Below are 27,452 nucleotides of genomic sequence, written 5' to 3' on the forward strand. Positions count from 1 at the left end.
CAGCAACTGGGCCAGAAAGAGGTGGAGTGAGTGAAAGGAAAAAGAGAAGGGACTTTCTATGCGAGAGACTAAAGAAGATAGCAGCAAAAACGACCCGAGAGAGAGAGAGAGAGGAGTACGGATCGCAGCTGCAGCAGCAGTTGATTGTGAGGAATCTCTTGGGGCATTACAGAAGCTCGGCTGACAGCGGCCATCATTGCGATATGGCGGCAGCCATTGTACAATCCTTCCACCGAGGTGACCAATGAACACTACCCACAACAGGAGGGAGACACGTGGAAACCCACAGGACAAGGTCAGAGAAGGAAGACTGAAGATACAAACTAAAATGAACATTTTGCAACCACTAGAAAAAACCCACACTGTCACCCACTGTACTGAGCATTTAGTAAAGTGCAGCCTATAGCAACACTTTCAGAAATTGGTTGCATTGCTTGGACTCAGAAGAGCAACAGTAGAGGTACAACCAATGCATGGACGATAAAAGATGGATTATGCAGACTAAGGTTTAGTCAACCAACATCCAATCAGCAAGCTAATTGGATACTTGGGATCCACATTTACAGGTTACGATAATTATACGTTGAATTCAAGCAGACAAGACTGAAGATATGACCTTCTCATAACATTCTGCAAATACATGGAAGAGCCAAACTGGATCCTGATCTGTAATTTAACTCCAATCCAGCTATAATCTTAAGGGAATTGCATCGTGTGTTTGTTTCTGGAAAGACAAAGTGGATCTTGGAAGTTTGTGCAGTTACTGAACTGCATGACACATCTTCTCTTCTAGAAACTTGGATTTTTACAAGTGTGCCAAGTTTGAACTACTGGAGTCTGTGCAACACTTGAAACCAGTTGTCGCTTTATTCATGTCGACTCGTGGAAGCTGGTCCCTAACTAGATAACTATATTACAGCAGTGGATCTCTGTGCACAACCAGATGATTTGAATATCTCCAAAATAACTTCAGGGTATATTTACATCTTTCCATCAACCCACCTTTGACTTCCAACCCAGTCTTTGGAAAGAAATATCACATTTTCTCAAGTCTTATTGATACGAATCAAGCATTCCACTGGTCAGAGATGGCCAACAAATAAAGGAATAGTGGTCCGCTTGTATTATATGTGTAGGCTGTAAGTCTTAGTTGTTCCTTTATATGGGAGAGATAATCCACAGTTGTAACTCCTATGTTAAGTACATTCTATAGTGGATTACATGTTGTCGCATGAAACTGTGGCATGGCATTAGTTTAGGTTGGGAAACTTACCGTAGGCATACAAAAACTGACTGTTGCGTTAACAGCAAGAAACAGTCTATTTTCTTAGATTCTACTGAACAGTTAATTAAATTGGAGTGGATAAATTAACAATTAATTAGACTTAACAGTTAGTCAAGTCCAAGTCCAAGCCAAGGTAGGCCTGCCACGTCCAGATGTTCCTGAACACGGTGTTAGTGGTCCTGACGGACCTGATGGCCCAGCTCCTGGGAAATGCCTTGTTCCGGCGGCACTTCCACCTCTTGTTGTCGGCAGTGGTGATGTTTGGCCCAGCTCTAAGCCTCTGGGTCTCCCAATACAGCGTGTTTGCCAAGAGGACACACTTCCTGTACAGGTAAGGCCACTTCCTGTTTACATCCTGTTCAACCGTTTACTTTATTTGCACTGTGGCTTTGCTGTTAGGGCTGCAAATAATGAGTGTTTTCATTATCAATTAATCTATCGATTATGTTTTGGAATAATCAATGAATCATTTAATTGATAAAATGTACAAAAAATGGTAAATGCCCATCAGAAGTTCCCAAACTGATGTCTTAAAACTGTTTACTCTAACTAACAGCCAAATAAACCCTTAAAGTATTTGTTTTATGATATGAATCTCAAAAAAAGGCAAGTAAATCTTTGCATTTGTGACGCTGTAACTCACAAATGTTTGGTACTTTACTTGATGCAAGACTTCATCAACTGACTCCCAAAAGCCTCTGCACTGACAAAGTTGTTGGCTGATTTTAGTCAGAAAGTCAATCTTCATCTACACTCTGTGTGCATTTTAATGCAAAAGTATTTTTAAGTATGCTTAAGTAAGCCTTGGAAGGAATAGAAGTGTTTTGATTTACCCATTCAACACACGATCAGGTGAAAAATGGGATAGTATGTTCTGAATCAAACCTCTTTCAGATACTCCACAGAGACTCCTATACCAGGATGATGCACTGATCTGATATTGCATGGTTTGCCTACAGCGAAGCAGGTTAGCACATACTTCATTGTCATGTTGAATCACAGAGCAGAAAAGTCTCACAATAAATCGATCTATCATCTTTTGCCCCGTCATATCAGTAAAGGTTGAAAATCACTAAAATTCATTCCTGTGGTTGACAGACTGTCTCTCTTAGGATCATCACATTGAAATAACCTATTATGTGGAACAGCTGTTATGATACTGGCAAGCACCGAAAGTGAGCACACTCATCATGACAGGAGGCCCAAAGGCATAACTATGACCCATAATATCCACAGTGTAATTACATGTGGTTTATATGTATGTACATTTTGAAGTGGCACCAGTTCACAACGGAAAGTTAACATTTGTCCACCCCAGTGTTATTCAACATACGGGTCCACATTTACGTCACTCCAATGTCAACTCATATCGCTTCTTGAGTCAGTCCAACTCAGATTAGAGCCTCAATTACAGGATGAATTTGTGCGAACTTTATTCAGACTGTATTTTTGTCATGCTGTGACAGGTTATTATTCTGCCCACCTGTTGCAGTTTGAGCCTGGTCCCTGGAAAATAGTGCCTTATTCCCCCTTTTACAACTGGTCTCCAATGTACGTAATCCCCCTTTTTTTCTTTTCTGTGGCGTTTTCAAATGCCTTTCGAACTGTTGCTCCAGTCTGTCCTCTGCACATCCATCACTGTCTGGTTTGGATCGGCCACCAAACAGGACAGGGACAGACTACAACGGACAGTTAAGTCTGCAGAGAAAATCACTGGTGCCAACCTGTCCTCCATTCGGGACTTATACACCTCCAGAGTAATAATAATAATAATAATAAGGTTGTTTTCTTCCAAACACCTGGAAGATCTGAACTCAATGCATCCAACCGAATGGAAGCCATCAACACCCTGGCTACACCAGTCTAACTTACAGCTTCAACATCGTTGACTGGAAACTAGAAGAGATCAGGAAACGAGATAGAAAAACAAGAAAAATACTCACATTAGAGAGGATGCGCCACCCAAAATCAGATGTGGATAGATTGTACCTCCCCAGAAACGAGGGTGGCAGGGGTCTAATCCAACTAGAAACTGCCTACAAAACAACAACAATAGGCCCAGATACTTACCTTAACAGCAAAAATGACCCCCTTCTCATGATTGCTAGAGAGCATGAAAAACAAAACAAAAAGTACTCCGTAGCTAACAAAGCTGCAACATTTAGAAAAGAGCTCAACCTCCCTGAAACACCTCAAGCTGAAAATGAAGCTCCAACCATTCACGCCCGAAAAGTCAAACAAAAAGCAAAGTGTCACGCCCAAGAACAAATGAAACAAAAATGGGAAGGGAAACAAATGCTTGGGCAATACCCAAAAGAGTGGGTGAGAAAGATGTAGACCAACATATGACCAACCGATGGCTCAAAACAGCTTGGCTGAAATCCGAAACAGAGGGCTTTATCATCGCTGCCCAAGACCAGGCCATCAAGACCAATTACTACCGGAGCAAAATCCTCAAAGATGGCACAGACCCAGCGTGCAGGATATGTGGTCAATTCCAGGGAACCATTGACCATATCGTGGCAGGGTGCCCTGAGCTGGCCAAAACTGAATACCTACAAAGACACAACAAAGCCGCCACATACCTGCACTGGAACATCTGCAAAGAATTCAACATCAACACAAAAGAAAAATGGTACGAGCACGAGCCCCAAACAGTAACAGTAAAAGATGACATCCCAATCTTATGGGACATGCCAGTACAGACAGATCATGAGATAAAGGCCAACAGACCAGACATCATCATCAAGAACAAAAAAGAAAAAAGCTGCCTACTCATTGACATGTCCGTCCCGACTGAAAGGAACACCTCAGTAAAAGTAACTGAAAAACTCGAAATATGAAGACCTTGAAATTGAGATTGAACGAATTTGGGGAATGAAAACCACAAAAATAACAGCAGTGATAGGAGCCCTGGGACTTGTAAAAATAGGGATGGAGAAATACACCCAATGGATCCCGGGTAACATCAGAATACAAGAACTACAGAAGATCGCACTACATGGAACATCTCATATCCTAAGAAAGGCACTATCCATCAAATAGACTTCTACCTCATTCTAACCCTAGGCCCAAGGAATGGGCTCGATTGTTATGCTGTATTATGGCATGAAGTTAAAGGAAATTTGTATAATAATAAATCAAACTTATATAGCACTTTTCTAACACTCAAAGTCGCTTTAAAATAAACGGGATGAAACAAGACAACAGATTAACATAACGCAAACATGCAGGGGTGGATGGGAAGGGGGGCTACGAGAGGGAGAAGCAGCAACCACACACGACGCCAGCAGTGCTCTGACTTAGACAGATACAAAAGGGCAAGAAAAATAAAAAAACAACAGCACTGTAGACATTGGTTTCAGTAGGGGTTTACTCTTGTAGCCGATTCCTCTCCCGAGGTCTCCACTAAGCAGTGGCACTATTTAACCCATAGCTGGGGGCTGGTTTGTGGGCATCAGGGAATATCCACACACCGGTGGGTCTACGTACCGCATGTCTAGGGGCCAGACCTCCTCCGAGTCCCTTGTAGTTCAGCCAGGGTCCAAGGTGTGCCCAGTTACCATGTGTTGCCATGAGGAGGTGACATAGGGTTTGCTGTTGGAGAGGCTATGTACTGGCAGGAAGAGACTTACGTACTCAGCTCTCCTGTTCGCATTTTTGCTAGCCAGCGGTGAAGTGAAGGTTGAGAGTGAGACATGACAGGCACAGAACACTACACCAACACACTAGATGATTCACAACAACCCGACTTCTTACAGAAGAATGTCAGACACACAAAGTCACAGAGTCAGGAAATGGGCAGGCAACATCACTGCAGACCCATCACACCCTGGTCACAACCTGCTCTAACTCCTCCCCTCTGGTAGGTGCTACAGAGCACTGTACCCCAGTGCTGTGTATAGAGAGAGTTTGGCCATCCTTTGACCTTTGCAACACACGCTGTGATTGGCTGAGAGCCTGTCATGTGCTTGACGGGCGCCATGTTGCCTACCAATGTCTGGCTCTGTCATCATGATGTTTCAATTATTCTTGCTGCGTTTTCGACCCATTTCTCACCGATTTGTAGCAGTTGAAGGAGAAATGGTGTGTTGTGCGGCTTGGGGCTGTTCCGTTCGGCCGGGACAAGGCTGTATGATGCATCGATTTCCACAGAGGGTGACTACTGTAACCTACAAAATGACTCACTGGCCGATCGCCAGGAGGTCGGCCTCCTTTAGTCGAGCGGTTAGCAATATCGTCTCGTGGCGTAGTACAACCCGGGTCGAATCCCGCAGCGGGCGGAAATATGCTCAGTTACACCGTCAACGTGCTGCCCCTCTCCCCTCCCAATAACTACAAAGATTTCTAATTCCTGAACCAAATTGTATTGTCTCACGGACATTACCACAGTTAATGCAACATTTTTATACTCTCACACTAATGGTACATTTTTTAATCAGTTTTCTCATAAAAATACATATGTACTGTTGGTGTAAAAGCCAATTTGTCCACTTCACATGTACCAGCTATTTGCAGTTTCCTCCATGGACGTCCTATTACTGGCTTCAGTTTTCCCCTCTTATTATCTCCATCCATGAATTATCTTTCCTCCCCTTCTCTACTTCTTTCACTTTTCATCTCTATCCATTTCATTGCTTCATAACAATCATCCTATCTCTTCTTTCCTCTCATCTCCTGCAGGATGTTCTTGCGCTCTGGATGGGGCTGGACCTGCATCTTTGTTGGCTCCTTCATCTTCCTCCTCTCCTTCTCCATCCGCCGCTCCCTCTCTCTCTCCCTCCGCCACCTCACTCGGCTCGGCGTGGCCGGCAGTCTGTGGCTCAGTTTCCGGAAGCTCCTGGACCTTCTGGAGAACGCCACAGGGAGCTGCTATGAGCCCTTAGCACCTACCGAGGGAGGCCCAGCTGCCTCCCTGGCCAACGGGCAGCCTCTCCTCCTGCTGAGGGAGGGGGAGAGCAAGTCAGGGTGCCTCAGGGCCGGAATGGTTTGGAGGGGCTATGAAGTTTCAGAGGATATCTTCCTCCTCTGTCTCTGCTGCCTCCTGCTGGCGGAGGAGACCGCCGTGTTTGGCCCTTACCTGAAACTGGGCGGGGCCTCGGGGGCTCCGCTCAGGATTCTCTTCCTGTTTTGTGTCCTCCTGCTAGGGCTCTGGATTTTCCTGCTGCTCTGTCTGCTGGCTTACTTCCCGCAGTTTCCTACCCAGCTGTTAGGGGGCGCTCTGGGCTGTCTCAGCTGGAGAGGCCTCTATCAGGGCTGGTACCGACTAGGTCCAAGCTGGTATTGCCCAGGGCGGCCTGGATTCGGACTGCTCAGCACCAAGACGGAGAGAAACGGGGAGGCGAGCTGAGGTCGGTGCGATGAAGTGAATGGATCATAGTCACAATGAAGACATTGTTAAAGGGTCCTAACCACTGATCAGTGATAAACTCTGGATTGATTACGTAATTATAGAATGTTCACTACAGATGGAAGCCACTGCGATAGCAAATTGGTATTCCTTACTAAGTTATTTGTGTCTGGGAATTCTGTCAGCTTGTCACTATGACAAGATGTTCGGCATACGGTTGCAAAACTACATTTAAAAAAGGATACGGTAAAATTGTACTCAGGTGATAGCAATGTTAGAGGAGATTGTGATTTATTATATATTTGTGCTTGTAATGCTATTTTTAACATTAATATTTGTTGACTGCATGTTTTTTCAATCTAATGGTGTAAACGGAAATGACTATTAACCGTCAGTGGGTATTAAGCACACCAATAAGCATAACTTAAAATAAATGATATCATGGGCAGCATAAATGGCTGCTTAAAGGTTTCACGGATTTTACGTCGTCATCATCAATCCAGAGTTCATTGTACATCAGTGGTCCTAACCGAATCAAAACGCACGTGGTGATGGGCAGATCTACGAGAACATGTAGAACTTTTAATCAACAACACTTTTACTTCAAACAGTTTGAATACCACAAAAATGTTTTTAAGTTTAGTTTGTAGAAATAAACCTCATCTAGTATTATCTGTCGGACATTATGTGTGTCAATGCAAGCCGTGTCAAAATGATAACGTAATTATTTGTTAATATAATTTCTTTTGTGGTTCTGAAGCAGCACCAGGTAACTTTTTGGAGTTTGTTAACGTCTTCGCATGATCGCAAAGACAACCTAAGTGCCTTTTTTTCTTCTTCATAGTATTGCAATAAATACATGTTTTTATTTACAAGCCGTGGCTCAACCACTATTGCAGATGAGGGGGTGCTATATTCACAGACGAGGTAAATTAGAATTTCTACACTTTGATATTTGAATTCAGAAACAGGAAATAACTGCCATAACGCAATCTCAACATTTTCCACGACGAGTCATGCCCAGTTGCAGACAAAATGCACAGCGAAAACAAGGCTTCTAGTAAGCTGATGCAGCCTGGGAATCAGACGAATTCGCGAATGCTAGTTGGTCTGCCTCCTCTCAGTTCGTTTCCGATGTCCAAGGGGCGGTATCTACGGGCGTAGACCAAAATGCTTCTGGATGCCCTTGGATAGACTTACAACCAATCACAGCAACGAAACATGTGACGTGGCCCATACATTTTTATCAAATCCTGTCAGAAGTACGGCAAACTCATCTTTCTTATCAACAAACGTTGCGGTTGTTTATTATTCTTTTAGAGAAAAATATACCATCCAGTTTGTTTAATACTGTTGCAATCGCGGATTCAACAGACCACTCCACATCAGCGGCAACCAGCAATCAGCGCTGCTCTGTAGACAGCATAATTTTTTCCCTTACCCGCATTTCGGGAAGACCCGCCCCTACTCTGCCTTTGATTGGCTAATCTTATCCCTAACCAACCCTTAACCTAAGTACTAGCCAATCAGAGGCAGAGTTCACGGAATGCGGGTGGGAATAAAAATAAGCGTACGTCATCGTATCAAACCCGCCCCACATTAGATAAACGGTTGTGATTGGCCCGACCTGGACCAAACCGGCTGGAAATCTGTCATAGTCCGTTTTGGCCAGACGTGCACATATACCAGAGCATATCGTAAAACGTGAGCTCGCAGATTCGTCTAGTTCCCAGACTGGAACTGGTCGGAAAAGTGATTATCTCATTCTGCCATGGCCATCACGCTATGGCACCAAAATACATTGAATATGTTAAAGCAAAAGGTTGCCTGGTGCAACTTTAAAACTGAAACGCGCGATTTTGCTTTTGGGCTTTACAAATAAAATTGACTTGACTTCACTAAGGCCACCTGGACCATGGACTCATGTTACATTGTACAAACTGGCATGTTTGCCATGGTTGGAGACACTTCATATACCGCCGCTGAAACGTTTGACCAGGTAGGAGGAACAATGGTGCAGCGGCAAACACCTTCCTACTCAAACAAGGAAAAGTAAACGTGATGACGATGTGACGATGCCTCTGTTGGACAAATAAACTACCAATTCTACAATCAATGTAACAGTAGAAAAATGTTTCCATATAGTATAGTTACCTGTGTAGTTTACCTGTATTCGCTTTGGTCCGAGGATGGGAACTGTTTATTGCTGAGCTGACAAGGGACAAAGGCGACAATGGATGCAACACCTTGTTGGTAGTTCTTGCTGTGAGAGGGAGGGACAGATCGGGGAAATTACAATTTCATTTTCAGACAAACGGGGAAAAAATGAAGAGCGTTTGCGTCCCCTGATTTATCCGTGCACTTCGAGATTGCTTTTACCATTTTATGTTATTTATCAGACAAAACACAGATGGACACAGCCATATTAAAGATATGGACATTGAGCATGGAGACTTTGGCTGTATACTAATGGGATAATCAAATGGTCAGTTTTACCCTGTCAGTTTTTCCTCATGTTGTCTATTCACACAAAAAGATTTGAACAAGACCTATAAAATAACTATTTTTGAATATTCATTTTTAATTTGGCCTGGTTGTATCTGATCTTACTTTTTATTTTTTTTGGCATTTTCCACCTTTATTGGATAGTGATAGTAGAGAGACTGAAAAGGAAGGGGTGACATGCAGCAAGGGGCCCAGGCCAGATTCAAACCCAGGCTGCTGTGGTAAGGACTGTCTAATGTGGTATGCACTCCACCAGGGCGCCCCACCCCAAGTGTCTGGTCTTTAATTAATAATGGTGAGATGCCTCGTATTATTTTAAAATAATCCATTAGATTGTTATTTGGAAAAAGCCACCACCATGGCCATCACTGTACACTGCAGTTTCCATCTGCCTGTGTTTAAGTGTCTTTGACTGGTCTAGACAGTTCAATAATAAAAAGCTCTATTTGACTTTTCTCTGAAAAGGCAGCTAGCAATTGATTGTTTACTTTCCTGCAATGAGCAGGGCAGACAAGGCCATCTTCCTTCTGAATCAGTTTTATTGATAAAAGTTCTCCAGACAAAGCAAATACAAAATATCTCCTATCAGATAGCAAATGATGATTTCTTGGTATCTGATACAGCCAAATAAACACTTCAATGTACTCCGGCAAAGTGTCGCTCTGCTTAAAACCAAATAAAGAAACACTTTCTTTTATTCAAACATTGTGATGAATTATTTAGCATAAATTAACCTTAGCAATGAGAAATGATGCAATATGATCAATTTTGCTTTTCAAAAAGGACACAAATTTTAATAAAATCTGTAGAGAAAATAAGATTGTGGGGGACGGGGTATTGTCATTGTATTCCTCCAACAAAATAAAACAAAACAAAAAAAACAAAAAGGAAAACACTCAAACACTGGAAAACTGAAACTCAGTATATACAAACTAGCTACCTGGCAGCCATGGCAAATAAAAGGCATTGTTTTAAGTGACTTTGCTACTGATTTACGGCTGTATCCAAACAGGGAAAACATTGTGCATATCAATTAATCAAAAGATGCGATGGCTGACAGTTAGCCTATAGTGCTGGTTTTTTCATTTTAACATTGTTCCAAGATAGAGAACCAACAAGACTCAATCCAGTATTGAGATAGTGAACAGTGCAGATAGATCTGTTGTCACATGGTTTAACATTGATACCCCTCCACCAGCTGGCTCATTTTGCTCAAATTCAACATTCACTGTAGATGTGTTGACAAATCAAAATGCAAATATAGCTCGCTGTCCCAATACTGACCCCACTGACTGTCAGTCTCTCACCTCTGTGGTGGTGTACAAAAGACTGAGCAAAGGGAAAGTCCTACAGAAAACACCACAGTATGTGTAATGCACTTGCACTGCTACATTACTCATTTCCTAAATAACATAGCAAACACACCAACACTTAAAGCCAGGAATTAAGTACACTGTGTATTTTACAATTTTCAACAGTGTTACAGTGACATTGTGAAAGCTCATAAGAGGAGGGAGAGCCGGAGAAAAGACACGTAGGAGGATTGGGTGATATGGGGAGACAAAATGGCTCCATAGAGGAAGGAGGGGAATGGAGGCATCAGGAGAGGGAAGGGATAGCGGAGGTGACCGAGTCCAGTGGCTGCCACTGGCAGTCCATCAAAGCGTCGTACAGCTCCTCACTGCGCTGCATGAAATCTTTGTTACACTGGTCCACATCTACTTCAGGAATAGTCTCTGCACAGACAGATAATATTTCATATAATACAATAGTGAGGAAAGACAAAGATGCAAACAAAGGCAGGAGCCTGGATTCAACTCAACAGCATTGCCAATATACAATATGGAGGTTGCCAAACTATGCCACAAGAATGTTTACTTAGTGGATGTGTTGCAATCATTCCAGAAATAAAAATATTCTTTCAATATTCTTACTAGTTCATCGACAGAAATTGGCAAAAATATATCAATATGTTGTTGAATCTATGTTCTTACCTTCTCCAATGTCCTCTTCCACATCTTCAGTCACCTCGTGGCTCTGTTTAAGAAAGACAAAGAGCAGAAAAAGTAGGAACTAGAGTTATTTAACTGATAAATACATTTAAATTGAATCCATGACATAACAGACATAATCCTCTTTGGAATTGCTTTCCATCTAGAGACGTGTATAAATGTATATACAGTGCTGCTTGAAAGTTTGTGAACCCTCCAGACAGGGTCACTGTTTTTGTAAAAACATTAAAATAAGCTTATTACACATACATCCAAATCCTAATTTGTAAAGCACACCTTCCAAATAATGGACACACACACAAAGAGATATATTTTCATTATTTAATTCAACAAAGGTGGTTTATTTCACAAAAACTGAACATTTAACATGTGCAAAAGTATGTGAACCCTTGTATTAGTAGCTTGTGGCTCCTCCTTTTGCAGCCATCACTTCAACCAAACGTCTTCTGTAACCACTAACCAGTCTCTCGCATCTGCTTATGGGGCTTTTTGCCCACTCCTCCTTGCAGAACTCAGCCAGTTGAGAGAGGTTGGAGGGACATCTGGTTTGTACCAACTTCTTCAGGTCTCGCCACAACATTCCAATTGGATTAACGTCCGGACTTTGACTGGGCCTATCCAGAGTACGAATCCTCTTTCTCTGAAGCCATTCCTTTGTAGTTTTGCTGGAATGCTTTGGGTCATTGTCTTGTTGCATAATCCATTTTCATCCCAGCTTCAACTCCCTGGCTGATGGCAGGAGATTCTGGTTAAGAATTTGTTGATATGCCGGAGAATTCATGGTTCCTTGGATAATATGGAGTCATCCAGGTCCAGAAGCAGAAAAGCAGCCCCACACCTTCACATTTCCACCACCATGCTTCACTGTTGGGAGGAGGTTCTTTTCTTCATATGCAGTGTTGGCTTTTCTCCAAACATGTTGGTTTTGATTGTGACCAAATAATTCTATTTTGGACTGGTCTGTCCAGAGAATGGACTTTCTCTGGTTTGTCCAAGTGCTCTCTGGCAAAGTTGAAACGGGCAGCTTTGTTCTTTTTTGAGAGCAGAGGCTTCCTTCTAGCAACCCTCCCATGAATGTCATGGCTATTCAATTTTCGTCTGATTGTAGACGCATGCACATTTGTCCCAGATGCTACCAGAGAGGTCTGCAACTCTCTAGAGGTGATGTGTGGGTTGGCCTTTACCTGATTTATTATTTTTCTGGTGCTTTTGGGTTTGATGGGCGTCCACTTCTAGGCAGAGTTGCTGTCATGTTGAAGGCCCTCCATTTGTAAATTATTTGTCTTACAGTGGATGGATGGAGCTGGAATCTTTTGGAGATGGTCTTATATCCCTCCCCAGACTGATGGGCTGTCACTACCCTCTTCTTCATGTCCTCGGATATCTCCTTTGCTCTCGGCATTGTTGATTTGTATGGGACCACAGTGGTTTGGTTGGTTTCCTCTCTCTTTTAATTAGTGCAGGCCAAACCCATTCCCAAGGATGTCTCATTTCATTCGTCTGCTTAAATGATTAATTAAGCACCCAAATGTGTTTCACCCGAGTCTGTTACCTGCTTGACTTAACCAATGCAGCTGGGGGTTCACTTACTTTTGCACATACCCTAATTCCATGTTTCATGTAGTTTTTGGGCTACTTAAACAAGTCCCACTAAACAAGTACATGCAACTGATAAACATTTATCTGACATTTCATATATAAAAGCTGGTGATGATAGAATAAGAAAATCATGGTAAAACAACAGAAACATCTAAACTGCTCAAGGGGTTCACATACTTTCAAGCAGCACTGTATATCCATTTTTGGGAAGAACACTCAACAGAAATTACAACCAAATTGGGCCAGAAATTATAACATGGTGCAATTTATTTCATGTGGGCCTAGCAAAAATTGCAACCAAACTGGACAAGAAATGATAAAATGGCGTAGATTTATTTCATGTGGGCATTGCACTCACCTCTACAGCTCCTGACATGTCAGATGACGTCGGTGGCACCCCCATAGGTGGTGGTGGCCCCATCATGTGCCCAGGTGGGGGGTAACCATAGTGTCCATAATTGTAATTATACCCACTGTTATACCCAGTGTTGTAGCCATTGTTGCCGTAGCCACCATACTGGTCATAGCCGCCCCACTGGGGGTAGTAACCCCCCTGTCCACCGCTGTTATGGCTGCCATAATAACCAGACTGCTGCTGATTGTAGCTGCCATGATAGTTCTGGGCCTGCCCACCGTGGTAGCTGCTCAGTTTTTGGCTACAAGACAAGGAGTCAAACAAAAATATATTTTGTATTTCAGTGTCTTTCAGGAGATAAAAAGCTTACATGGTGTGAGTTGGAAAATTGGTTGAGAACTTTTTTTGATAGCTGCTGCCATTAAATTGTAACAATCAAAGCTAAATTTTCTACCAAACCATTTATTTAGACTTATAGACACAACCAATAGAGTTATGGATGTAATCGTTTCAGTTTGGGTCCAAAAAACATCCTTGAAATTACAACCTTTGGACTCACCAGAGGTAGGCCTGTGATTGGCCTTGTATAAAGATCAAAATACTTCAATTTTCTTAATAGTGGACTGACCATGTACGCTGCAAGATGGCTTAACACCTTAATTTTCCTTGCAGCAAAACCAAAAGTGCATGAGTAATCTCCCATGATGGACCTTCAGAATTAGGCATGAAAAACCCAACTAGTGCAGACAGTAAGTTGATTTTGTTGACTAGTCAGTCAGCAGAAAAATTTTCATTATTTAGGAAATTTGATCAATTGTTTGAGTCACGGATCAAGAAAAAAATACAAGACCACTGGTTACAGCTTTGCAAATGCTCAACTTTGTCAGAATCATTAAAAAATTTATACTTTAGTTTTTTTTGTGTCATTGGTAAGAATAAGTAAAGTTAAGACCTCACTTTGGGATTTGAGGAACTACAACGGATTTTTGTAATTACTGTTGACATTCTACGGACTAGACGAATAACTGATTAACAAAGACAATTGCTAGATGAATCTACAATGAAAATAATTGGTAGCTGCAGCTCTAAACAAAACAAAACCCCTTCTCCAAGCACAGTACTTTAAAAAACCCTTCAGCACTGTTTCATGAAAGAATATGGAGCTTGTGTGAGATCTAGACCTTTATGCCAGGCTGAATCTCCCCCCCCCCCCCCCCCCCATCGGTGCCTTACGTCTTTGCTACGGCAATACTGAGCCTCAGTGGTTTGCCGCCCAGCATCGTCCCCTGGCATTCCTCAATGGACTTTTTCTGTTCACTCTCCTCCCCGAACTTCACAAAGCCATAGCCTCTGCGGACGACAGAACATTTATAACGGCTCTCAAACACCGCCGCACTCTCTCTATACTCAGCATGAAATAGCCACTTATAATGAGAAAAAAGAGAATATAATGGGTGTTATTATGGTAGAACTGAAACTTGTTGTTTTACTTTAATATGAGGTAGCATCACTTGAATTGTGAGTTGCTCTTGCTTAGCCTATATGGGGAAAACAATAATTTCAGCGTAAGACGGCAAGAAAACACTGTAGCCATTTTTCTTTTTGGAAAATAGCTGTAGAACTATAAATGGAGGCCCATAACACTGGTATCTAGAATTGCACTAAACACATAACAAGGAAGTAACCTACAGGAAAGAGAAAAATAGTGAATATTATTGTACAGTTTCTTACAATAACTTTTAAGCAAGTCTTTTCGACTACATAAATTGATCAAAATACCACAGTTGGACAAACAAATTATGGTTCAAAAATGGTTTGACATCAAAGGAATGCTTTTGACGTTGTTCAGTGGTCTAGAAGCCATACAACGGTGCTGTCCTGCTCTCGGTAGAAGCTGCTGTACCTGGAGTTGCCGTACTGATCGGTGACTACTTTGGCTCCTTTGCACGAAGGGTACTTCTTAAAGACCTGGTGAAGCTGGTAGTCATCCACCTCAGAGGCCAGGTCGCCCACAAACACTGAGAACTCTGGCCTATGGCAAAAGAATCATTTTGACTGCTTAGATGACCCAACTAAGTCACTTTAATGCAACATACTCGCATCACTCGTTTACTTTGCACAATTCTGTTAGTTTGTGAATGACAAAATCACAAATACAGGCCACTTTTATAACTCTGTCACCACCAACCTACATCTGTTCAAGGAAGAAGAAAAAAAAAAAAGACCGGTATAAAAATTCTACTTGAAACATGAATAGGTATAAGTGAATGAATTAATATATTACATTGAGAAATTTGTCTGTTTGTTTGAAATGCAGTTGTTACCAAGAGCTGGAAAAAAAAAAACCTAGTGAGACAGATGACAGGTACAGCCAGTTGGGAAAAATAACTGCCCCCAATTTTCACAGACGTGTGTACGTAAGCAAACCCATGTTAAATATGGTACTGTTACAATATAGCAAAAACATTGATTACTATAGAAACTGACTGACGGTTTTAACCTTAGGCCAATTTATCCTTCTGTGTAGACTCTACACTGTAAGCACAGTGTTTGTACGGCGTAGCCATGTATACACCGTAGCCTGACATGCAACTCCAGAAACGCAACTACATATCACAGCGATGCAGCCCACAACAACCGTGATTGGCCCGCTTGGTAGCATTGCATTTCCTTCTACACATTTTCGGCTGCTTCTTCTTCACCAACCAGTTGAGTGAACCATGGACCAAATCAAGGAGAGATTAATTGAGTAGGTTTGCAAATATGTACATTTGTATGACTTGTCTTCACAACGTTACAGACAGCCAGATGGCAGGAAACTCCTGGATTTGTTTAAAAAAAATTTTTTTTACAAACATCCATTTGGACATCACAGAATGATGAGCTCTCTGGGTTTGGGTAAACTGCTGCAGCCACGCTGCGGGGGCTGACAGAAGAGCACAGGACAGGGGTGATGTTTGACATGTACAAACTACTGTTTGAGCGGTAGGAGCAGAAAAACTGAAGCATTTTTATTTTGCCAATTTTATTTTTTTGACAAGCTTGCATATTTTGATTTTTAATAAAAAATATTGCACCTTATGAAGCATTGTGCATGTTACTGCAAATAAAAAAAACAACAAAACAACCCGGTTTTATAACTGCTGGGATAGGCTCCAGCATCCCTGCGACCCTGAGAGCAGGATGAGTGGTTTGGAAAATGGATGGATGGATGATTTTATAACAGCTGTCTGGGATCTTTTCTTAATCATAGAATACTAAAACCAAAATTTAGTAGTTCTCAACAGTCTCAACAATGTGGACGAGCATAATGATGAGCAAAGATAGAACAGTGCACTTTTATAGAGACAAAGCAACTTGTTCATTCTTCATAACTTAAGGTCATGAGGCCTATTACTTCAAATGTCAGAATGATCAATGCGATTACTTAATATTTTTCCCACAATGGTCTGTCATTTACAGATTCATTGATTTTACGTCCTTACAATTTACTGATCAAGTTGGCCATGATACAATATGTTGTTCTACCATGGCACAATTCCACGAGGTGATTGAAAGAAGGCCACCAGGTCGTTCCGTACACCAATGGCATCACGAAAAATAATGAGGATCTAGAGATTCTAAAAGATTTGTGTCCCATGCCACCACTCTTTGCTGCTCTGCTCACAGGGGTGTTGACTTCATCAGTGTATGCCAGAAGTTGTGTAGAGAGATACAAGCTTTGACAATGTTCACTGCTTTGTCTGGCAGAAACTCTAGTGCTCAACTGAGGATTCTCCACCGTGCCACCAAAATGCCAAATGTGTTCTCAATCACCTGCCTGGCTGTGACGGTAGATTTGCTTTTCCATGGTCATGTTCATCCCTATTTAGCAAAATGTAAAACATACAGAGTATTAATGAAAAGGAAATCATTATGTGCCAATGCAGCTCCGATCACTACAAACATTTAGGGGAATTAGCACCAAACACATGCTGGTAAAATATGCAAGTGATTGGTAGATTTGCTTTATTCATCAGCCAAAAAAATAATGGTAATCTACTGTGTGTCTGATAAATTTGAACATTCACTAGCCATTTGCAGGTGGACAAAAAAGTTCATTTTGCACCTTGTGTATGTGTGTATATGAGAGAGAGAATGTCAGTATTTTTCTTAAGCGTTTAAATATTATGGTGGTATCTGTCATTTCATGTGACTAGAGTGACAAGCAATTGTGGCAAGTGGCACAAGGCCATATAACTAGGACAGAACGTTAGCAGAAGATAAACTTGTTTATGCCCAAAAGTAGGACAAGTGACATTCCATTATGTAAGTGTAACCACTATTATGCAGAAAACAGTAGTAGCAGTAGTAGTAGCATATCAAGACAACCATTAGACTGTCAAAGGGGGATGACTGAAGACATCCTAACATCATCCTTGCGTCGAGAGGCTCCTGCTCCACCAATATGTCCTGATCAACAAGGTCCCTGATTAAAAGCAGGACATTGACTGACACAAGTAGATTGTTCACTAGATTTGTAAATGGTATAAAGACAGGGAGGCTTTTGTTTGATTTTCAGTCACTCTGCAGACCTGACTTAGACTTTGTTGATACGTCAATAAAAGTCTTATTTTGAAGGATCCTCGTCTCATTGACTTTTTTTGCAATTTCTCTGTATCAATGGCCACCACAATATTTACCTTATGAAATAAAACAGCCAGTTTGGATTCACAAAGCAGTTGTTAGGGCAGAAGCACAACAGTCGTCTTACCTACTCTAAAGAAGAGGTAGACCACTTCCTGCACAACACTCTGACTGACCCTGATAGAGAGCAAAAGCTAGGGCCCCACAGACCCCTGTCAGACATACCATTGCCCATGGTGGAGTTCAACGCCAGAGAGCTCACCCAGAAGGAAGTCCAGGAGGTGGTTACTGCAGCCAGAGCCAGCTCTGCTCCAGGACCCATTGGAGTACCCTATAAGGTGTACAAGCATTGCCCAGAGCTCCTCAATATCCTCTGGAAGATTCTGTGGGTGATTTGGCACAGGGAAACTGTAGCGGACCAGTGGAAGCAGGCAGAGGGAGTCTGGATACCGAAGAGAGAGAACTCAAACAAGCTGGGGCAGTTTGGATCCATCTCACTTCTCACTGTGGAGGGGAAGATCTTCCATGTTCTATCCAGAAGGATGACAGACTTCCACCATAAGAATGCCTACTTTGGTACAGAAAGGTGGCATTCCTGGAGTTCCAGGGTGCCTAGAACACACTGGAGTTGTCACCCAGCTGACCAGTATGCCAATGCATACGGCTCAATACCCCACAAGCTGATCGAGACTACTCTGGACTGACACCATGTACCCAATAAGACCAAGGACCTGATCCTGACCTACTATGGGAACTTCAGGCTCAGAGTCACTTCTGGGAACACAACATCTGACTGGCACCGACTTGAGAAGGGGATAACTGGGTGTATCATCTCAGTTACACTCTTCACCCTTGCCATGAATATGGTGGTCAAAGCAGCTGAAACTGAGTGCAGAGGACCTCTGTCCAAGTCTGGCATTCGGCAGCCCCCCATCAGAGCCTTTATGGACGACCTCACTGTCACCACATCATCGGTGCCTGGTGGTAGGTGGATCCTCCAGGGCTTGGAGAAGCTCATCTCCTGTGCAAGGATGAATTTTAAACCAGCCAAATCCAGAGCCATGGTGTTGAAGAGGGGAAAAGTGGTGGATTGGTTTCGCTTCTTTCTGGATGGCAGTGCAATCCCATCCATTACCAAGAAACCAGTCAAGAGTCTAGGCAAGGTCTTTGACTGTAGCCTTAGAGATACAGCGGCAATCCAAGCAACCATCAAGGAGCTTGAGAATTGGCTCACCACAATAGACAAGTCTGGCCTACATGGCAGGTTCAAGGCATGGATTTACCAACATGGCATCTTACCCTTGAGTCCTCTGGCCTATGCTGGTTTACGAGGTAACCCTGTCTACAGTGGAGAACTTGGGAGAGGAAGATCAGTAGCTACCTTCAGAGATGTCTGGGTCTGCCGCGCAGCATTAGTAGTGCAGCACTGTGTGGAAGGAGCAACAAACTCCAGCTCCCTATCAGCAGCCTCAACGAGGAGTTCAGGGGGTTTCGTACAAGAAAGGCACTGCTCTATCAGGACTCCAAGGACTCTAGAGTGGCATCAGCAGGCATTATGGTACGGACAGGCAGAAAGTGGAGAACCCAGGAAGGCCTGGAGATAGAGCCTCGGCTGAGACACAGGGCTTTGGAAGGCACAGTGGCAACTGGACGGGCAGGGCTCGGAGCCATCCCATAACCTTGCTATGATAAGGCCAATGACAAGGACAAACATCATCTAGTTCTGAAGGAGGTGCGGGTAGGTGTCAGGAGGGAAGGACCAGCAGAATTGTGGGCATGTGGCAGCAGGGAGCATGGACAAGGTGGGAGGGTGCGCTGGAGAGGAAGATATCCTGGGCAGATATCTGGCAAGCAGAACCGCAGCGGATCAAGTTCATGGTACAAGCTGTGTATGATGTTCTGCCTAGTCCAGCAAATTGCCATCCCTGGGGAAAGATTGATTCTCCATCATGTCCTCTAGCTGTGCCCTGGAAAAGGGTCACTTGAGCACATCCTCAGCAGCTGCCCATAAGCCCTGGGGGAGGGCTGTTACCGCTGGCAGCATGACCAGGTGCTGAAGACAGTTGCAGAGGCCATCTCAAAAGCTGTGGCCAACAACAAGCAAGCCCGTGGACAGAGGAACACTGCTTTTGTCAGAGCTGGTGAGCAACCTCAGTCAAAACCCAGATCAGCAGCCGGTCTCCTCACCGCTGCGTCAGACTGGGAGTTGCAAGTCAATTTGTGGGGGGGCATGTTATGACAACTTCATTGAGGCCAGACAAAGTGCTATCTATAATCAGCCTCTTCAAAACAGGTGCTCCTTATAGAGTTGACAGTTCCCTGGGAGGACCAGATGGAGGAGACAAATGAGCGGAAGCAGTCCAAGTACCAGGAGCTGGTGGATCAGTGCCGGAGGGAAGGTTGGAATGTGCATTGTGAGCCCATTGAAGTGGGGTGTAGAGGCTTTGCTGGTCACTCACTGTGCAAGGTCTATACTCTACTTGGCATCACTGGGGCTGCTAAAAGGAAAGGCATAAAGACTTTGATGGAGGCTGCAGAGAGGGCCTCCAGATGGCTTTGGACCAGAAGGAGTGATCTGTTGGCCAATGCTGCTGGGACACAAGCCAGGGCCTGATCTACCTTGGCTGGGTCGCCTGAGCAAGGGTGTATGATGTTGAAAGACCCAAAACACCCGAGGACCTCAAGAAACATCATTGATGATGTGTCCCAGTGCATCCTAGGATGTATATCTTGCCAGAATATTTTTAATCTTGTTTTATTATGTTTCAAATGCCATTACACAATGCCAGTTAAAACAAGCAAGTGTCTGGTAAATAAAATTGAGTGGCTGGTAGATTTTGGAATCCACCAGGCACAGTGGTAAGTAGACAAAAAAAGTTGATTTCAAACCCTTTACACACACACACACACACACACACACACACACACACACACACACACACACACACACACACACACACACACACACACACATACACACGATTAATTTGAATGTCTGTGATATACCTGGAAGGGGATACATGAGATTGTTGTGTAGGGGGAACAAAGCATCACCAACGATTACATGCGAGATTTTGATTGCTGTTCCAAGAAGACTGGCTGGTGGGGGGGCAGGTTTAGTTTGTGTTCAAGCAGCATAGAACAAAATCTGCTCTCTTTGAATATGCCCCATCACTTTCCCATCTGTATCCCCCTACATCCACCATGGTAAACCGATATCTGGCATCACAGATAGCCATCATGCCAATGGAGCCTGTGCCCTTAAGTTGTAGCAGTCACTCTGGCGTGCAGCAGTGCCTTGATTTTCATGTGTTTTCGGTCTATGCTGCTGACAGTTTGGGAAGTTCCATAGTCTCCAAAAATCAGCTGCAATAGCTTCCCATTGGGCGGCTGAAGAGCAGGGAAGGAATTCTGGCTGCAGTGCTTTTCATAAAGCTTTACAGACCTCCAAAATTATGGAGGACACTGTGCTTGACTGAAGTTTGTAGCTAGCTGCTACAGCCTGTTGGCTTCCACCTGAATCTAAAACTCGAATGGTGATTGCCAGTCTCTTGAAAAATGTCTATAGGCATACTGTGCATACACTGATGTGAGATAAATGGTTGCAGATGACAAACCAAATTGTCAAATCTACCTGTGGACATCTGAAAATACTTGAAATGCATCTCCTCGTCCTGTCTCTCAATGGCCGGACAAGCACAGAATATTCACTCTCAATCTGCCTCAATCGGTTCAATGGTTGTACACTCCATCTCTGCTGATATCTTCTCTCTTTTCTGCGTTGCATGAATTTCAGTAAAAGTAACTGTTGTTCAACATTTATTAGCTCCAACTCCACACAGTGGCACAGAAATCCCACTGCCAACTAGCCTTTTGACAGCATAATTGCAGAGCAACGCAGACACACCAGCATACAAGTATGAATGCTCACAATAGTGTAGGCTACGGCGTAAGCTCTGTTTAGATTCTACGCAGAAGGACAAATCAAGCTTTAAGTGACAAATTCATCCATCCATTATCTTAACCGCTTATCCTGCTCTCAGGGTCGCGGGGATGCTGGAGCCTATTCCAGCAGTCATTGGGCGGCAGGCGGGGAGACACCCTGGACAGGCCGCCAGGCCATCACAGGGCCGATGCCGAGACACACACACACACACACACACACACACACACACACACACACACACACACGCACTCTCATTCCTAGGGACAATTTAGTATGGCCAATTCACCTGAATTACATGTCTTTGGTCTTTGGACTGTGGGAGGAAAACGGAGCCCCCGGAGGAAACCCACGCAGACAAGGGGGGAACATGGAAACTCCACACAGAGGACGACCTGGGATGACCCACCAAGGTTGGACTACCCTGGGGGCTCAAACCCAGGACCTTCTTGCTGTGAGGCGACCGTGCTAACCACTGCGCCACCGTGCTGCCCCTAAGTGACAAATTACTTGATCTAATTTGATGAACCTGGTATTGAGCAAATTTAAATTTTTGGGACATTCTTTTTGTTGAACAGTAATTTCAATTCAAAGTAACACACTTGAAGACAGTTTAACATTTACTGACGTTGAAGGAAAAAAAAGGGATTCCTTACCCTGCCTCCGGCCTTTTCCCGTAGGTGGCATAGTTTAGTTTAAACTTCCGGGGCTGCATAAAGGAGAGAAAACAAACGCACAGATTAAGTCAGGTGCAAACCACCAAAGATGTGTAGAATAGCACTGATATTGCTGGGAAATAAAGAGAGTGGAGTTATTATGGTTATTTGGTTTTACATACCTCCACCACTCAGACCAGCCTTTAGCCCATTCCTCAGTTAGTTCCTACCAGAGACTCTATTCACCAGCTTCAAACAAAGTACATTCATATACAAGTGGCCTCACAGCCACCTTCAGCAGCATGTGTAGACAGGGGAGCTCAGTAGTTTGGCTGGCTCACAGGGCAAACAATAGCTTTAACCACAGTAGCGGGCAACACAAATAATTTTCGACACTGGGCTGATATTTAGATTTTTTTAATTTTACATCATCAAACCCTGAAGAGGACTGTCACTGCTAGCAAACAGAGAATATAAGTTGACTTCTTTCCATTTGCATCACTTCTATTGGGCAGTCAGTTTAGTGTGAAATTAGGGGGGCAAAATGTGAAAATATAAGTAAATAAACACAAACAACAGCTTGCTAACATGTTCTACACAAAGTCACCAGTGCTTTCAAACAGTGTACACTTTATTTGTTTCTCAGTGGTGCATCCATGGAACCATCACCTCAGCTATGAGAGAACGTGATATTCTACTGAGTTTGGAGCGCCCGCTACCGTAGCATTTTTCTTTAATTCTACTACATCAAGGAGGGTGGGCCAAGACTAGTGGAGCTCCTCTATCCACAGTCAAATGAACCAATAAAAACAAACCAATACTGCTGGATGACAGAGGCAAAGCACTGAAAAAAATGGAAGGAGGAATTTAATTGTCACTCCATATGTATGTGTAGCGAAACAATGAATAAGAGTTGCAGAAACTAAGCAGACGATTATGAGTAAGTATTTCGCGGGAACACTAGAGAACTTACCGGGTTTGATCCAGGTACCAGTTTTCCGTTGAGTCTGTGGACACAGCGGTCGACGCTTGCCTCGTCAGCCAGCTCCACAAAACAGTATCCCGCCGAACCCCTACCGGAGGCCATGAGAGCAAGCAAAGAGAAGTAATGGACAGAAAGTGAATGGACGGTGCCAGTGAACAATGGACAGTACAAAGCAAACAGCAACAAAGAGCTTTACAGGAAATAATAATAATATAATAATTACATTTATATAGCGCTTTTCTAGGCACCCAAAGCGCTTCACATTGAAGGGGGTAACTCACTTCAGCCACTACCAATGCGTAGCACCCACCTGGGTGATGCACGGCAGCCATTTTGCACCAATGAGTAAAAGACTCGAGAAGTTATCTACACTAATCTGAGCAGACACATTGCAAAAAAACCCAGTGTTGACTTTTGGGGAAAACTTATGTGAAATGAAACAATGCATTACAGCCAGTGATTACAATTACAAGTAAAATTGCCAAATGTGAATTCAAATAGTGCTACAGCAAAACAATTTAAGGCACGACAGTGATTTCGCCATTCCAGGCTCAGTTTTTTTCAAAGACTAGGACTACATAAATTAAGCAAAATTCCTGATGCCCACTACTGTTATCTCCACCAAATGGGTCTAGGATATCACATTTAATACTACCACAGGAGGTTATACTAATTGCAAATTCCCAGACCTGTCTGAGAACTGTTCTCAGTAGTGGGAAAACATTTCCTAAGCCCATGGGTACGTTTTTTGGCATATGACAGTTTGAAGGGGAAAAGAGGCTTCTGAAAACAAAGATACAGGTAAGAGTAACCGCCATAAAATTTGCACTTAGAGATGATACGCTGACAAATATTATGTCCAAGTGCTTAACAGAAGAACACTGACCTGAAAATTGACCTCTAATCCTGAGGTATTAGATTATGTCAACAATTTATTTAAAAAGGAAAAAACAAAAAACAAAAACATGAGTAATACTACTAATAGAGATATAGGGATCATGACAGTGACTCTCATGTCATACTGATATAAAGTTGAGAGCGGCCTCTTATGCCCTACCCTGTAATTCTGTGGGTGATGATCTTGACTCCATATGCCGTCTCTCCCATTGTGCTGAAAGCCTGCTTAATGAAGCTCTCATCCATGTATGGGTCCAGCTACAACACATAACATATGTGTCACATGTATGCACAATCTGCACCAAACATTAACAGTGAAAAGCATTCAAGGGGTGGCTACTGAATATTCACATGACGTTAAGGGACTGTCAGATTCTTTACACAGGCATATTAACCATTTGGTCATGACAAACATCCCTCACTCAATTTCAATAATTAAAATGTTTATACATACGTGTCATTTGTTTCCTTTATAATCACACTAATTTGGAATGGTTTGACCTTCCTTTGAAAAGTGTAATTCTGTCAGCACTATCATGTCAACTCGACAAAATCTACATAACACCTCTATTATATAAATATTTCCCGATAAAATTATTAAACATTAATCAAACCATCACATTAATCGTTTTTGACTTCTATAGAAATGGTAACGTTTAGATTGCAAATATTTTCTTTCCAAATGTACATTTTGGACTTCTGTCTTAATCAAATTGCTAAAGATTAAATAACTTCCATCCGTCCCCATCAACAGACCTACACAAAACCATGTGTTTTCACGCAGAAATCTGTCACGCTTAACGTTAGCTTTCTAAATACACTTTTCAGAACGAACTGCTCAATGTTACGCAACGTTAACCGACGACACTCCGGCACCGCAAGCTAGCAAGCCTAGCTGAGCTACTTGCTAACCAACTTCGGCTGTTAGGAAAGATATCCGGCGAAACGTCACGAAAACTCGACTGCTGGTCTACACAGACCCAGTCTGAACAGCCAACAGCAAAAATGTCAGCAGGGTTATTTATCTGATTACTAGAACATAACTGTGCGGCCTCAACAGGTCACATTTATTTTTAGCCTGACCGTCATAGCACCGAGCCGCTCGACCAACCGCGCTAACAGGGGGGAAAGAAACAGGGAAACGGTACAATACAGAAACAACGGACATACATCACCCATCCATAGACTCGTCTGTCTGTTGAACATCTCAAACTCTGAAATAAATGTACGATAAATAAAAAGTGTGATATGAATATAAAACTCTGGCCGCGGCTTCAGTATCCACACGACCCACTCGACTCACGCTACTTCCGTATGACGCTGAAATCAAGGAAAACCACTTCCGGTGGGGTCAGTGTATTTCAAAGTAAAAGGCATATTTGACGTCATAAACTGCGGCGCTTTCAAAGTACTGTTAAAAGTAAAAAAACAAAAACAAAACGGGATTCAACGCGAAAAATATTCATCCATCCATTATCCAAATCGCTTATCCTCGGGGTCGCGGGGATGCTGGAGCCTATCCCAGCAGTCATTGGGTGGCAAGCGGGGAGACACCCTGGACAGGCCGCCAGGCATCACAGGGCCTGATTTTATAATCCAGTTAGTCAAGTTAATTCTCCTGCCATTATACATAGACACAGCGAGTCTGCTTGTCAACTGTTGTCATATGTAATTTTGAATTTTGTGAATGTGTTTTTAAAGGAAGAACCCCAGGGAAAACAATCACAATCTATGACATCCCTGGGATTGTGGCAATTGCATATCCTCTGGCTGCAACCCCACTGAATATTCAGGCCGGCTTTCGGGTGACAGGGATTCAACCTTACAACAGGGATGTGTTCTTGGAGACAGAATTTGCACCATACTATGTCTCAGATTGCCCTTTCAGGACCCAGCCCTTCCAGATCCCAGCACCAACCCAGCACTTCCAGGCCCCAGCACCAGCCCAGTCTTGCCAGACCCCAGCACTAACCCAGCCCTGCCCATTAGCAGGGGAACCAAATCTAAAACACCAAAGAAAAAGAAGGCAGGTATAAAGACAAAGACTCCAGATGTCTCTTCATCAGATGAAGAGACATCTGGAGTGCCCGTGCCCTGTTTGTGTGGAGCTATTTGTGAACAGCCATCCGTTGAAATGCAAACAGTGGGTTTATGAAGAGTACATCCCTGGCAAGACAATTTATGTGTGCCAGAACTGCAGTTCTGACCATGAGTCTGACTAGTGAGGTTTGAGACCTGATTTGAGATTTGTTTGAATGCTTGATATGTTTTATTTGAAAGTTTGTTTGAAATGATTTTCCAGTTGTTGTAGTTAGGACTGATTTAACGGTCACATTCCAGGATTGATTCAAGTTCAGTGATTAATCAATCTTTTTATGTAGCTGAATTTGATTTTGAATTTTAAGGAAAAAAAACCCCAACAATGAATTAGTTCTTGTTTTATTTGTTGCAAACTCCAGTGTGACATCTTCACCCACATAGTGTGACAACTTACCTGTTGATGGGGCAATGTGTCACATATGCACACTCACTATTTAAATGCTTGTAACTCTGTACTGAAATAAGATATGAAAATGAAATGGAATGAAATGAATACCAAATATATGCTTGAGAATTTGTTCTTTCATTTGGTGTGCAATTTTAACATTATGATGTAGTGATCCCAAGATATATAAAAGAGTGTGACAAGTGTGACAAGATGCCCTGATCTCATCTATCTATCTATCTATCTATCTATCTATCTATCTATCTATCTATCTATCTATCTATCTATCTATCTATCTATCTGTCTATCTATCTGTCTATCTATCTATCTATCTGTCTGTCTGTCTGTCTGTCTGTCTGTCTGTCTGTCTGTCTGTCTGTCTGTCTGTCTGTCTGTCTGTCTGTCTGTCTGTCTGTCTGTCTGTCTGTCTGTCCGTCCGTCCGTCCGTCCGTCCGTCCGTCCGTCCGTCCGTCCGTCTATCTAGCTATATATATAAGAAAACATTTTGATAAAAAGCATTTCATTATATTAAAAAAACTTTTGACAGTCATTGTGCAAGAACAGCAGGATATTACAAAAAGCACAACGGTGGTACAAGACAGACAGTTACATTATGTCACACTAAGTACATGCAACCTTTGTTCTTAATCTGTATTTATCTGTATTGCTTCAGCAATACATATACTAAAATTGGAATGATACAAAGATTAGCATGGCCCTTGCAAAAAATATTTTAAACAAATTAAAATGTTTT

General features: G+C 42.8%; 2 protein-coding genes and 1 pseudogene across 2 annotated transcripts; 2 read left to right on the forward strand and 1 right to left on the reverse strand.

Moving 5' to 3' along the window:
• Positions 1-1,437: 1,437 nt before the first annotated feature.
• Positions 1,438-6,635, forward strand: fitm1l (fat storage inducing transmembrane protein 1, like). The gene is made up of 2 exons (XM_056293859.1): positions 1,438-1,616; positions 5,969-6,635. Exons 1-2 carry the CDS (start codon positions 1,438-1,440, stop codon positions 6,633-6,635), a joined length of 846 nt encoding a protein of 281 aa, XP_056149834.1.
• A 2,682-nt stretch (positions 6,636-9,317) lies between these two features.
• Positions 9,318-25,520, reverse strand: trnau1apb (tRNA selenocysteine 1 associated protein 1b). Its single transcript, XM_056292818.1, has 9 exons — positions 25,384-25,520; positions 24,374-24,471; positions 23,305-23,404; positions 22,332-22,384; positions 15,010-15,138; positions 14,340-14,456; positions 13,110-13,407; positions 11,135-11,177; positions 9,318-10,876 (listed from the first exon to the last, which is right to left on the reverse strand). The coding sequence occupies exons 1-9, from the start codon at positions 25,417-25,419 to the stop codon at positions 10,740-10,742; spliced, it is 1,011 nt and encodes a 336-aa protein (XP_056148793.1). The 5' UTR covers positions 25,420-25,520; the 3' UTR covers positions 9,318-10,739.
• Positions 25,521-27,359: 1,839 nt separating this feature from the next.
• LOC130124613 (U6 spliceosomal RNA) lies at positions 27,360-27,452 on the forward strand (annotated as a pseudogene).

This window comes from Lampris incognitus, chromosome 14 (assembly GCF_029633865.1).
Source record: "Lampris incognitus isolate fLamInc1 chromosome 14, fLamInc1.hap2, whole genome shotgun sequence".
Classification (NCBI taxonomy): Eukaryota; Metazoa; Chordata; class Actinopteri; order Lampriformes; family Lampridae; genus Lampris; species Lampris incognitus.

What these genes read in the sequence shown, in the direction of transcription:
- fitm1l (XM_056293859.1), top strand. Translation starts at nt 1,438, where the DNA reads ATGTTCCTGAACACGGTGTTAGTGGTCCTGACGGACCTGATGGCCCAG. An exon ending in AGGACACACTTCCTGTACAG is followed by an intron (nt 1,617 to 5,968) that starts GTAAGGCCACTT and finishes CATCTCCTGCAG; the next exon opens with GATGTTCTTGCGCTCTGGAT.
- trnau1apb (XM_056292818.1), bottom strand. Translation starts at nt 25,419, where the DNA reads ATGTTCAACAGACAGACGAGTCTATGGATGGGTGAT. An exon ending in GGGAAAAGGCCGGAGGCAGG is followed by an intron (nt 15,139 to 22,331) that starts GTAAGGAATCCC and finishes CTTTTGCCATAG; the next exon opens with GCCAGAGTTCTCAGTGTTTG. An exon ending in AGTATTGCCGTAGCAAAGAC is followed by an intron (nt 13,408 to 14,339) that starts GTAAGGCACCGA and finishes CTTGTCTTGTAG; the next exon opens with CCAAAAACTGAGCAGCTACC.